The sequence below is a fragment of the Typopeltis vanoorti genome, chromosome 5 (genome assembly GCF_054136105.1).
Source record: "Typopeltis vanoorti isolate ZY-2024b chromosome 5, IOZ_Tvanoo_1.0, whole genome shotgun sequence".
Taxonomy (NCBI): Eukaryota; Metazoa; Arthropoda; class Arachnida; order Uropygi; family Thelyphonidae; genus Typopeltis; species Typopeltis vanoorti.
In genome coordinates this window covers 166,065,685-166,080,312 of record NC_143553.1, presented here as the reverse complement: position 1 = coordinate 166,080,312, position 14,628 = coordinate 166,065,685, and the positions used below count along the sequence as shown (strand labels likewise).

The 14,628-nt window shown below is 37.9% G+C and overlaps 1 protein-coding gene across 1 annotated transcript in view; it reads left to right on the top strand.

Annotated features, from left to right (window-relative positions):
- The window catches only part of LOC150107031 (MFS-type transporter SLC18B1-like), a 195,076-nt gene that overhangs the window by 13,314 nt on the left and 167,134 nt on the right, over positions 1-14,628 (top strand). The window contains exon 3 of the mRNA XM_090393543.1: positions 5,844-5,935. Within this exon, the coding sequence (XP_090249669.1) occupies positions 5,844-5,935 (92 nt within the window). The remainder of the gene's footprint in view (positions 1-5,843; positions 5,936-14,628) is intronic.

Below are 14,628 nucleotides of genomic sequence, written 5' to 3'. Positions count from 1 at the left end.
CTTCTGTCTTCATTCTGACCATCCCTGTTTCCCTGATTCTGACTCTGATTTTCATTTATATTCTTATGATCCCCCACCATTTTGCACAGCATCACTTTGTTCTGCTATAATCACTTCCTCACCTGTGTATCCATCCTCTTCCTGTTCTTCCACAACCCGCTTCTCAACCGCTCTCTGACTAGTAGTAGTACTAATTTCATATGGACACTGTATACTCTTATTAAACAACAATCATTCCAAATGACCAACACCAAACCCATTCATATGCATTTCAAGCTTTGAGCCATTCTAAATTCCCTTCAAATTCATTCCATACATTCACAAATTGAACATTCTCTGCGTGACAGGGATAGTCAGAATGAAGACAGAAGCCATTTTTGTCATTCACTATCATTGCTCTCCCAGTTCACTACTGTCACATCTGGGTGACAAACTAACCACTTCCCCAATGACATTATTATTCTTCACTTCCTACAACAATTTCTTCAAATCCCTTTTTACATTCTTTGTCTCACTATTGAAATCATTTGTGCCCACCACTACCATTTATTCTGATGGCTGTTCCTTTCTTCTATGCCTAGCATCTGATATTCATTTTATTGTACCCCCCTGTAAAACATGTCTTGTGCAATTTATTTCTTACCACACCTTTAATGATTGAGTCATTATATAAAGCAACTCTATCACCTTTAGATACTTGCTTCTTCTTAACCTCCTTGTCATTATATCAGTTATGTGCTACTTTAAACAATCAATTTCCTCCTCCATACATTTAATTTGACTTTTCATTTTTCATTAATTCTTTCCTTAGCATCACTTCTATGATTATTCCCAGTAACACTGTTCTCATTTTTGGAATGTCTAGTCTTTCATTGCACTTCTCATATACTATAATTCCTTTTTATCATTCCATCCAACACTGCATAAATCTTTAAAGATTTCAGATGCATACATGAAACAATTGTTACATCTTGTCTGCTTCGAAAAGTCCAGGGAAAAACTTGATCTCCCAGTTGAGGCCTTATACTCTGCTGGCATATGCTTCTTTCTTGCCACTGCCATCATTTTTGTAATGGTAATGAGCACTTCCATGTTAATCAAGACAAAAACTGAAGTGAACACTTTTAGAACCACAGTACTACAGTACACTGATTATATCCAGTCTGGCTATCGCACAAAAGCACTATTATATAAATCTATACAATATAGGTATATTTCTGGGAAAATTCCCATGTTACTCTTCTAAGAAAATATTATTTTTATGGTTATTTAGCCTATTTTTGTTTAGGGAGGCCTCTTTTATAATGCCATTGACTTTTTACTCAGATTTTACTGATGTTTTTTATAGACAGATATATGAAGAATATGTAGGAGGAAAAATTTGGACATACCTTTGTAGGATGTTGCTGTTGTCTTCTTATTCAGTGGCATCCCGTTGTGTGGCGATATACATTCATCTGCTGTTAAAGGAAGGAAGTATGATTGGAAAAATTGGGGGTAGAGAGATGTGGGAGAATTATTGGTGAGGCAAGGGATATGGGAGAATTATTGGTGAGGCAAGGGATATGTGAACTTTTTGAAAAACCTCGTTTTTTTTATTTTATTATTATTAAAGGTGGGCAGAGAATATTTTGGGAGGGGGTGAAAATAGAATTTTTTTGGAGAAGGGGAAGGATATGATGGGATAAGATCAGGGGTGTGAGCCGTTTTGACAGTGCGTCATCTTTGGAGCTCGTGGGGGGAAGTAGAGACTATGTCATGCCTGCTTGTGTTTCTGTCTTTGTTGTATCTGTGTTATTTCCTATTGGTCAGAGTCGTGACCTAATTTTTATGTTATGGAGCTTCCAACTCTGGGAGATTATGTAGGGTTGGTGGACGTTTATTTTGTTTTTGTCACATTTTATAGCTATCATTTCTGATGTTCTAAGCATTGCAGGCATAGACTTCTGTGGCTAATTGGTTCAAAAGATATATTTCGGTGATTACACCACATTTTTTTATTATTCAGTTATATAAAACACTGAAATAATGGTTCCCAACAAGTTTCGTAAATCATAGGATTTACATCTTCAGGGGGTAAACCCTGAAGATGTAAATCCTACGATTTACAAAACTTGTTGGGAACCATTATTTCAGTGTTTTATATAACTGAATAATAAAAAAATGTGGTGTAATCACCGAAATATATCATTCTAAGCATTGTTTCGTTTTCTTGTATATCTATTATTATGGTCGCTTTGAAGGGTATGCTTCTGTTCAAGGGGTGTATTTCTGTTTTTCCTGTACTTTGTATTCTGTTTTTCTTTTGGTTGTTGCATTTTTTTATTGTTTAAATGTTCTGGACTAGGGATGCTACAGTCACAGAAGTGTTCTTGTAGTTTTACCCATAAAGATCTGATGGTAGAACCTATGTAAGTGACATCACAATCTTTTTGGCAAGGATTACAAGGAAACTTGTAAACTACATTGTTGTGTTCTAATATTTCTTCCTTTTTTTCTTCTACATCTGCAAGTGGCAGATGTAGAAGAGATTGTTCAACTAATAAGTGCCCATTTTGATAAAAACTATCATCTTGGTGTATGCAACATGGAGCACAATGCTACCTCTACACTGAATGAAGAAACTCATTTGTATGAGGAGAAGTTACTAGAGCTGTCACAAATTGAATAAGAATTCAGCAGTGGTGGGAGATCGGCACCAATGCTAAAAGAGAGTTCAGCTGAACTGGCCATACCTTTGACTTGGCTGTATAATTGAGCCTCAGCACAGGAAAGATTCCTCAGGAGTGGAGAGGATATATGATAATCCCATTGCATAAGGGTGGTGCAAAGACTGATATGTCTAATTACTGATCTATAAGTATCTTTGGAGTGGTGGGGAACATTTTGGTAAAATTGGTAAGAGCTATCATACAAAAATCAAATGATAGAGAATCTATACTTTATAATGAACAGCATGGGTTTACTAAGAGAAGATCATGTTTGAACAACTTGCTCACCTTTCATAAGAATGTTGCCATTGAGTAAAATGAAGGGAATGGATATACCATGATACTTTTTGACTTTGTTAAGGCTTTTGACAAGATACAGCATGGAAGATTGCAGCATAAATTGGAGGATATGGGATTGAATTATAAACTATTAGCTTGGAATGATAGCTGATTGACAGATATCAAAAAGTGGTGTATGGTTGGTTGGGGGAGGATGTGAGTCTGCAACATTTATGGTGACCAAAGGTGTAAGTCAGAAATTCAGTCCATGGTCCATTGCTATTCAGTCTTTACATTTTAATGGTATTTGGAAGGATTTGACAGAGGACATACAGCTGTTTGCTGATGATGCAAAGATAGGTAGGGTAATCAGAAATGCAACTGACATTCAACATTTGGACAATGAATTAAATAGACTAAAATTGTGGATATGAGGAAATTGAAAAATCAACTAGCTATACTCACCACCTCCAAAGGAAAGTGTGAATGATTTCGAGAAAAAGTGACAGTTCGTGTTGGTGATATGTGGGCTCCTTTGATGACTTCCTGACTCCCTGGAGGTCTCTAGTAATGATAATAATGAATTTTTAATACATGATGAGTGTGATACTAATAGTAAGTCTCTTCAGGATGATTTAAATAGTTAACTTACAGATGGTGATTGGAGTTACAGTGTTAATTTGCTAAGTGCAGTGTTTGTGCAAAAGTGCAGAAATGTTTACTATATTGATGGAATTGTGTTCTGAGATACAAGTGAGATTTGGAATCTAGGATGATAATTGACAGGGATCCAAGTTTCACAAGGCACATTGCATGTGGTAATGACTACATAAGAGTAACAATTACATAGGACATTACTTTTATGTCCTGTAAGTGTCATGCACTGACACTTATGAGGTTGTTGTTCTACTGTATGAGACCAAGAGTTGTGTACTGTGCAAATTTGGCCACCTTGTTTTCATATAATGATGAAACTCTTGAGAGAGAGAGAGTCTGGGAAAATGAGTAGCTAATACACTATCAGGTTCTGGAGTTTTGCATATGATAAAAATTATTAAAATATAAACTCCAGAATTTAGTGAGAGAAGAATAAGATGTAATCCTTTTTTTTTTTTTTTTTGTAAGAATGCAGTAAGCAAGGATATGAAGAGAAGATTTTTTTAATGGAGAGTGTCAAGTGAATGGAATGCATTATCATAGAGCATTATGAATGTGAATAATGTGAACTTTAAAATATTTGGACTTTATATACTTATAATACTTTAAAAAATACTTGGACTGTTGTGCTTGAATTTGGTCGCCAGGTTTTCATTATGATGTGGAAACATTAGAGAGGATCCAGAGAACAAGTGACCAAGACAATATCGGGGCTCTGGAACATTTGCTATAGACAGAAAGTGGTTGAAGTTGTGGATTGCAGAGTTTAGTGGATAGGAGGAAAAGAGATGATATAATAGAAACATTTAAGTTACTCAAGGGAGTTTAATGGATTAATCCAGAGGGTATTATGAAAAGAGTAGAAGGCGAGAAGGAAAGAACCAGAGGCCATCCCTGGAAGTTATGAGTGTGGTGAAGAAGGGGTGGGGGTATGAAGAGTAGATTTTTTATATGCAGAATTGTGGACGAATGGAATGCATTACTCAAACATATTAGAATGCAGGGAGCATGAAGGATTTTAATGTTCAACATGATAAATATATTGTCAGTTGAATGAACCTCCCATGATGAGTCTGCTGACTCCATGGAGGGTGTGGTAATAATAATAGTAATAATAAAATACCATGTGATAGCTATATATTTGCTGGCTGAGTGCGACCTACCATTGCATACATGCTCCTACCAGCTCTGAGTTCTTATCATATATTTATCATAAACTGCAAACAGTGCATACTATTATTTATGAATTTAGGGACACAAAACACACGTGTTGAAAATATTATTGAAAAGATAAAAACCATTCAAAAGATCCTCCAAAAAGATACCACTAATAACAAAAAAGATTTCAAAAATGCTATTGCTATACCATATTAGAGGCATTTCTGAAAAAATAGACAGAACACTACACAAATACAACATCAAAACCACCTTTAAATCCCCGACAAATTAAGACACCTACTCAGTTCTTCCAAGGATCCCCTGCCACACCTAGCCCACCCAGGGGTTTACAAAATAGACTGCACATGTAACATACTATACATAGGGGAAACAGGGCGAACCATCCCAATCAGAAAGGATGAACACAAACGACACATAAAATACCTCAATTTTGGAAAAACCGGCCTTTCCGACCATGCACTCTAAACATACTACAGAATTGATTGGAAACTGTACTGTATAAATCCAGAAGATAATTGTAGTATAACAATATAAACTGTATAATTCCAGAAGAATCCTAGTATATGAGGACTTTAACAGAGTTTATTGTAGGTTTTTTTTGTTTAATCACTAGAGGGCAGGCTAAGAAAAAAGATTAGTTAACAACGTAGATGTAATTTACCTGTATAGAGTGCAACAGCATGTAGATTGGTTCTTATACACATGTATCTTTCTGATGATGACCTCAATACAGGGGTCGAAACGTCAAGTTATTATTTTATTATTAATCAGCAAAATAATCTTTTCAACGTGTGTTTTGTGTCCCTAAATTCATAAATATGAATGCTGATCACCGTGTAACCTTAAAAGAAAGAGTGCATACTATTGAATGAAATTGGGGGGTCGGGGGAGAATTTTTACCTCTCTTTATAGTTAACTTTGTTGTTGTGAGATCTATTAACACATTTCTAAAAATTCTATAATCCAACATTATTTTCCAAAGAAGATTAATAAAAAAGAGTAATATTGATTTTATAGGGAAATCTCCGAAGTCTTTCTATATTTGGCTGCTTAAACTGTGCTGTTGGCTTTCTTATTATTGGTCCAGTTCCTTTTATTCCATTGAAACAGTGAGTATTTTTTTATTCTATGATGTATTAAAATTCATTTAAAATAGTTCTTTTTTTTTTAAATATCATATGAGTTCTAGTGAAAGATTTTATTATCGTGTCTTTCTCACATTTAGTCAAGTTGGCCTGTGGTCATTTTCCTTTCTCTTCTTTGTTATCTTGTAATTAATTGTTTTCCTTATAAAATAAGTAATTAGGACTCAAGTATATGATCTTGTTTTCAACCTGTAGTTGTATTTTACGTATATCTAAATAATAATAATAATTATCATCATCATCAAATTCCTGCCATGTACCCTCAAGGGGTGTACAGGATATGATAGTACTACATGAAAAAAATTACATAAAAAAAAAAAATAATAATTAATAATGATGTAATAATAATAATAATAATAATAATAATAATTATTATTATTATTATTATTATTCAGGCCTCCATGGAGTCAAAAGACTCGTCGTGGGAGGTCCTTCCTAAGAACATAAAGTCTGTCAAGACTCATCGAGGGGAGGTCCCCCATAAGAAACACAAAGTCTATCTTACCACTCCTTAAATTCATTGACCGTTCTCGCTCTCACCACTCCATCAGGCAATGCATTCCACGGTTCAACCACCCTCCATGCAAAGAAACCACTCCTCACCCTCTTGCTCACAGTTTCCTTTCGTAACTTCCAGGGATGGCCTCTTGTAATCACTCCTTCCCGCTGTTCAACCAAGCGAAAGAACTTCCTAGTGTCAACTCTGTAACCACCTCTCAACAGTTAAATAATAATAAAAAAATATGTATGACATAAAAAAGTAAACCAGATTTACATATTTGAAACCCTGAAAAATAGCAGCTATGCTTCTAATGTTTGTTTCTGTATGTAAGTCAACATTTCTGATTTTTTTTTTTTTTTTATCCAGCAAAGTATAATCTAACTTGTTTTATGGTTCGGCACTATTATTAGTTAATTTATTTCATTTATGCTGCAGAACCATAAGGCTGGTGATTATAAGAAAATTCAGACAGGAGCTTGAGACAGGGCCATGGTGTGAGAAACTGCATAGTAAAGGAATCAACAGTACATGAGAATTATTCAAAGGGTGCTTAATGGAAGCTATATCTGAATGCATTCACAGAGCTAGGAGAATTAATCTCCCAAGACTTAAATGGATGTATAATGCTTTAAAGAAAGAGCTGCATAAAACAGAACTGTGAAGCTGATATTGTGAAAAAAATTGATGACATGGAGCACTATAAAGAGCAGGCTGGAGAGTGATGGCCATGGGGAGGAAGTCAAAATGAGATTATAAAAGGAAGACAGCCAAACAGGACAAAGGAAATTAGGACTAGATTTAATATGAGAGAATTTTATTGCTGTGTAAAAGTTAAATGAAGAATGGCCATGGAAGAATAATTTAGAATGCAGATGGTAGAAAAGTGTCTGGTACACAAAAAAGAGTTGAGTTGTGACATAATTGGTAGATAGGGAGATGAAGTTCAGAGGACACATTGCTAAGGTGTCCAAGATTGCACATAGGATTACTTGGTTGTTGAGGAACACGCTGACATCCAGAGATAAAGAGGTTATTATTCCCCTTTATAAAGCATTGATACTTCCACATTTGGATTACTGTGCTCAGGTCTGGTCACCTGGATTCCTTGGAGATGAGGAGGCTGTGGAGAGGGTTCAGAGAAGAGTGACCAAGTTGGTGAGTGATATAAAAAATGCTCCCTACATTGATAGATTGAGAGCTTGTGGATTGCAGAGATTGGTTGATAGGCGAAGAAGAGGGGATATGATAGAAACATTCAAATTACTAAAAGGTTTTTATAGGATTGATGCAGGGGAAATGTTTCAGCTGTGTGATAGTGATGGAAGAACAAGAGGTCATCTCTGGAAATTAAAGAAGAGTGTGGTTAACAAAGGTGTCAGAACAAGGTTTTTTGCCTGGAGGGTGGTGAATGAGTGGAATTCATTGCCTGACTTAGTTGTGAGCTCTTCGTCTGTAAATGAATTCAAGAAGAGATATGACAGATATTGTTTTGCTAGTTTGGGTCTCCCGCGATGAGTCTACTGACTCCATGGAGATACCCGTAATAATAATAATAATAATAATCACTTTAATAAAGTATATATTCTGGACAAAACCTTTACAGATGAACCCTTTAGGGACAAACTCTTTGGAACTAATGAAAAGAATAGAGGTCGAAGAGTTAGAAGTATTAAAGTTGTTAAAAGATGTATATTATTTCTGGGAAAACTCCCATGTTACTCCTCTTAATAAACTATTATAATTACGGCTATTTTGCCTGCTTCAGTTTAGGAGTGCCCCTGTTTAAATGTTATTGGCTATTTACTCATGGATTCTTAGGGCACTGTAGATGTAAATGTACCAAAAAGTATATGTAGCATAAGGAATAGAAATTTACACATACCTTTTTCTGGGTGTTGCGGCTTTTCCTCTTTCTGCGATGTCGAAAAACTACTGAGTGTGTGTGGGGGGGGGGTAGGCAATTTGGGAGAATTAAGTTAGAAAAACCCGGTTCTAAAATCTTGTTATTTATTACTATTTTAGTTCTTACTGGATCTTGTCGTTTAAAGTCCATCTTTTTGATTTTTCTGTTGATATTGTCATTCCATAATCTTTGGCTATTTCATTTAAATTTAATATGTCTATCTATCTGTAAGTTATCTTTACAATTTGTAATTATTATTTGGTCATCGGCAAAAAGGAGAGTGTTTAAGTTCACAGTAGGAGAAAGTTTAATACCTTGATGGAAATTTTTATTCCATTTTATTATTATTTCATTTAGATAAATATTAAAAACAGTTGCTGAAAGGGGACATCCCCGTCTGACTCCTTGGTTTATCTCTCTCATATATGATAGCTCAAGATTTAATCTTATTTCTGTTTTATTATTTTCATATATACTTATAATAGCTTTTAGAATATTATTTCGTATTTGTCTTTCATTTAATATGTTAAATAAAATGCTTCTTTTAACTTTGTCAAATGCTTTTTCAAAGTCAATAAATATAATATGTGTTCCTAAATTGTATTCTCTTCTTCTTCTTCTTCTTCTTCTTCTTGGCTTCGTGTGTTAGGCAATTGTTTGCCTGTAACGTTTTCAGGGATTTTTAAAAGTCTTCTGCCCATCTCCTCCAGGATCTTCCTCTTGACCAGTGTCCCTTTGGTTTATATTTCCAGGCAATTTTTGGCCATCTGTCCTCATTCATTCTTTCTACATGGTTTTTTCAGTTCTTTCTATAGTTTGTGATGTCTGCTGTTATGTTAATTATTATTATTATTATTATGGGCAGCTCCAAGGAGTCCTTAGGCTCATCGAAGGAGTCCAACATCATGTCAAGAACAACTATTCAACATTCACACAGTATCTATCATACTTCACCTTGAACTCATTTACAGTCATGGCACCCACAACAGACTCTGGCAGCTTATTCCACTCATTTACCACTCTCCAAGTATAAAATCTAACTCTAACACCCTTGCTAACTACACTCACCAAGCTTCCATGGTGTAAGATAATGGCCCCTAGTCCTATTCTCAAAAATATCTTCTGAATTAATCTTATAGAAACCCTTTAGTAATTTGAACGTCTCAATCATATCACCCCTTTTCTGCCTATCAATCAATTTCTGCAGCCCACAAATCTTCAACCTGTTCTCATAAGGTTCATTCCATAGAACTGCTATCATCTTGGTCACTCATCTCTGGATCCTCTCCACCTCCTCCCCATCGAGAAAAAACCCTGACGCCCATATCTGGGCACAGTAGTCTAGATGGGGTCTTATCAAGGCTTGTTAAAGTGTTTTTCAGTGTTACGTCTTCGCCTTCTCTCGTTTTGTTGTACTATCTTTTATTGTTTCTTTCTTTTCTTTACTTCTATCTTTAGTTTTATATCTTAAGGTCACTTGTACCAGAAGTTAGCTTCCGACAAATTTATTTATTTTAGATCGACTGCGCCAGCAGGTAACTAGGTCCTGATACTTAAGCTTACTCTACTAACTATCTCGACAATATCATTTAGTATTGGGAACATGTGGTGTGCAGTCGAGGCTCCCCTCTTTATCTTACATCAAATGTCTCCCCCACCACTGACACAGGTTCAAACTTTTATAAGTGGTAAGTCAGTCTCAAACAACAGAATATACAAACTTTGATTTAAAATAATGCATTTTAATACAACCAAAAATCATATACAGGAAATCATGTAATAACATTATAAAAGAAATAAGCTCATGCACAAATGCTCGCGTAACTGTAGTAAGCTCACTCAATCCCTCTCACATACTTCTTAATATACAGGCTCATACAATTATATTCCAGAAGCATCAGTTAATCAATCTTATTTCCGTTGTTTGCGTTAAGATTAAATGATACTCCAATGGTTATGCAAGCTTTGGCAATACAAAGTTAATTAGATTACACATGTTATGTTCACTCAATTTTATCAGTTACTATTTTTGTTAAAAAAAAATGCTCCTTGCTATAAATCTTATACAAGTCACAGGCTTAATGTACAGAGCAGTGCCTTCACTCATAGTATCTCATACAATAAATCATCTCTTAACTGTCCCACTATAGTTTCACTCGTACACAAAATTACAAGTTACAATAGCAAGGTCCTATCGAGACGCTCAGTCCAAAAACAGATCTTCTAGTTGGGTCGAGCAGGGCTATGCTTAAAGTTCTCCTCTTTTTTGCTCTCTCTGGTTTTACAGCACTTGATATATATATATATAGGGTAAAAGATATGCACCTTACCATCTATTTTCCTTAGCGAAATGGTTCCTTTGTTTTAGATCTGGTCCTTCCTTGGACGTGGCAAGATTTCCTTGTCGCTGCGCTGTCTATCTCTATTCATCCTTTTCGAAGTGTGGCTCCTTCGCTATTGTCGCATTGATGGCAAACTCACCAATGGCCCTGTCTGCTGGTTTCCTGTTGTTCATTCGGACGTCCCGTACACATCGGGTCCCACAGCAATGTGGAAAGTTGCTTTACACCGGCGACAAGCTTCCTCAGCCCTCATATGCTAACTTGTTATCTCTTATGAGGCTATTTAGATATTCATTGATGTCGGGAAAACCGGTTTCTACCCTGGAGTTCCTGAAGTCATTTGGGAAAAGGGGTTCAAATCCATATAATTGTACTGTAGGGACTTTCCTGATGGCTGTGTGTAGGGCTGTTCTACAGGCGAAGAGGGTGTGAGGTAGACGGACATCACACTCTGAGATCTGCTCCTTTGCTAGTTTCGCCAAGATGAGCTTCAGAGTGCGGTTCATCCTCTCACACATCCCATTCACCTGGGGATGATATGGGGTGGTGAAGAGTTTCTTTACCCCTAATGATTCGCATAACTGTAGGAGTACTTCGGCCGTGAAGTTAGTGCCCTGATCTAATAGCAGGGTCTCAGGCGTCCCATATCTCGAAAAGATCATCTTGAATAACTTGTTTGCTACTGTTCTGGCCGTTTGGTCCTTCATGGCTGTGGCTTCGGGGAACCTGGAGAACATGTCTATCACGACTAAGTGTTCCCCTTTGAAGTGGTGGGAAGTGGCCCCCACAATGTCCATGGCCACGGCCTGGAAGGGACATGAGGGGAGAGGGAACGGCTGAATAGGGGGTCTTACCCATGATGAGGGACTTCCTCTGGCATAGGTTGCATGAAGAGACATATGCTTCCACGTTGCGTCTCATTCCCTTCCAGAGGTACCTATCCATCACCCTCTTCAACGTTCTGTGTATTCCCTGATGTCCTGCTAGACCAGTGTCATGGAATGTGTAACACCCTTGGAATCATGGCTTCGGGTACTATTATCTTCTCCCTCCACCTCCCAGTGACGCCTTGCCTAGATAGCAGAAGGCCGTCACTATCTATGTGCATTGGCTTTGATCCATGATGTGTACCGTTTGCACTTGACAACTTCTTGTAAGCCCCTCTCCATACCGGGTCGGTCTTTTGGGCCTGGATGATGTCAGGCTTCTCCCAAGTCTGATATCAGGGTTCGGGTGGCCCTTCCTTCTTTAACTCTTGAATGACTGATATTCGTTCGGTGGTTCTTCCGATATGGTTGGGATTCTCCTCAGGCTGGGACGTTAGTGACCTGGACAGGTAGTCAGCTACCACGTTAGTCTTTCTGGGTATGTAACTGACCTCCATTCTAAACTCCTGCAACACCAACGCACAATCCTTTGATTTTTATCCTTCATGGATGACATGAAGGAAAAGGGTTTGTGGTCAGATCTGAGGACGATGTCATGCCCTAGCAGTAGGTGACAGAGCTTCCTGAGGCAATATACAATTGCTAACGCTTCCCTCTCAATCACTGAGTAATTCTTTTCTGAAGGGAATAACTTCCTACTAATGAATGCGACTGGCTTGAAAGATTCCCCTTCCCTCTGTTCCTGTACAGCACCGATAGTATCTTTTGATGCATCAGCTGCAAGGTAGAAGGTCTTCCCCAGCTTTGGGTGGATGAGAACAGGGACAGTAGTTAATGCCCGGTTTAACATATGGAATGCTTCTTGTTGCTCTACCTTCCAGGCAAATTTTGTTCCTTTCTTGGTCAGGTTCACTATGGGCTTCATTATTTCGGAACATTGGGGAATGAATTTACGGTAAAAATTTACCATCCCCAGATACCATCTAACCTGCCTGATTGTGGATGGGGGTTTTACATCTAGTATGGCGTTTACATTGTTTCGTGAGGGTATTATCCCATCCCTTGTTATGATATGTCCGAAGTATTCGACCTTGTGGAGGAAGAACTCGCACTTTGAGCACTTTAGTGACAGCCTGGCTTTGTCCAACCTACCTAACATGTTCAGAAAGGTTTCAGTGTGCTCCTTTATGGTGGCAGAGTATATCAGCAGGTCGTCCTGGAAGCACAAAACGCCTTTGCCTAAGAATCCCACCAACACGTCATTCATGAGGCACTGGAAACTCATGGCAGAGTTTTGGGCTCCCTGAGGAAGTCGGCATAGTTGGTATTTCTACCACCTTGTGATGAATGCGAAATACTTCCTATCCTCCTTCCTGAGGGGGATCTGGTAGTACCCAGAGTTCAGGTCCAGTTTCGAGAAGACCTTTGCGCCTTCCAGTCCGACCAACAGCTCTTCTATTGTACATACTGGAAAATCGATGGGCTTTGTGACTTTGTTCACTTGTCTTAGGTCTAAAACAAACCTGAGGTCACCTTTTGCCTTCTTGACCAGTATGAACGGACTGTTCCAATGGGATACTGACGTCTTGATCACTCCTGCTTTCTCATAGTCATCCATGAGCTTCTCCTATTTGTCTATGTGTTTCAGGGGGATTGGGTAGTGTTTTATGTGTATGGGTGAGTTTGAGGTTAATTGTACAGTGTGTTCCACTGAATTCGTACGGGTAAGGGTGCTTATCCCTTCAGTGAATACCTCGGTGTGTTGTTTGTATGCCACGTCAAAGAACAATTTTATCTCCTCTATATCGCGATCAGAGTTATGGTTGCTTATTGATCTATTCACCAGTTTCTCCTTCCACGTGATTTGTCTCTCTTCTGGTTTCTTTGTGGATATCAGTTTGGCTTCGAGGGACTTGTTTTCGTGCAGTGGAGCACACTGTACAATTAACCTCAAACTCACTTATACACATGGGTTGATGTTAGGGTGGTAGGTTTTCCCACAAAGAGATATTGACTGGGTTCCAAAGTTGCAGGCGAACTGGTTTGCTTTTAGAAAATCCAGCCCTAGAATGACTTGGTTACCCGTGTCTGCAGGTATCTCGGGGAGGATTATTAAGACATGGGTGAGATCATTTGGGAAGCAGGGGAGTGATATTTTTTGCCCTTACTTTTGTGGAGGATTGCAGCTCAATCTTGGCTATTCCCATTATTTTGTGGGGTTTTTGGAGGGGGATCAGTATTTTGTCATGTGACATGTCGAGCTCCTTGTATAGGTTATGTGGGATAACGGATATATGTGCCCCTGTGCCGACCAGGAATTCACATGGTGTTTATTCTATGCTTCCCTCAACGAGGGCAAGGTTCCCCTCAAAGTTAGCCTCGGTTATGTTGGTGCTCTGCATCTTGTAGTATGTGCTCTCATGATCCTTAGGGTTGGGGTTTTGGCCCTCAAAACCTTTTTCCTTTCTACCATGCCTCTTTTCTGTTATCATTTCTCTGTATTCAGAGGCTTGGATAATGTTTGCCACTATTTCTTCCCTCTCTCTAGCCGCTATGTAGCACGCATCAAGGCTGTTTGTTCCATTGAAGTATATGCTCTCTTGTAGTTCAGGTGAGATGCCTACTCAGAATTGTTGTAGTGTTAGCCATTCAATGTGTTCTTTTTTCATGTGGAGAGGTTTTTATGTTGTCGGCGAGTTTTGACAGTCTATTGAACAATTCTATCACCCTTTCCCCTTTTTCTGTATGCATTTGTGAAATATTTCTAATGCTTGGCTAGTTCCTCCCTTTTTTTTTTTAACTCAGATATCGATGCTTTTTTGAAATCGTTATAATTTAATGCTCTGTTTAAGGTGGGGTGGGAGTGCAACATCTTCTTTGCTTTCCCTTCAAGCCCACTACATAATAGGGTTAAAAGTTAAAGCTCACTCCAATTGGCTGCTTTTTTTAGCCTTTCTGTGTACCAGAGGAAGGATCCTACGTCATCATTCCTTTCCACTGAGAATTTCGGACATATTAGTTTG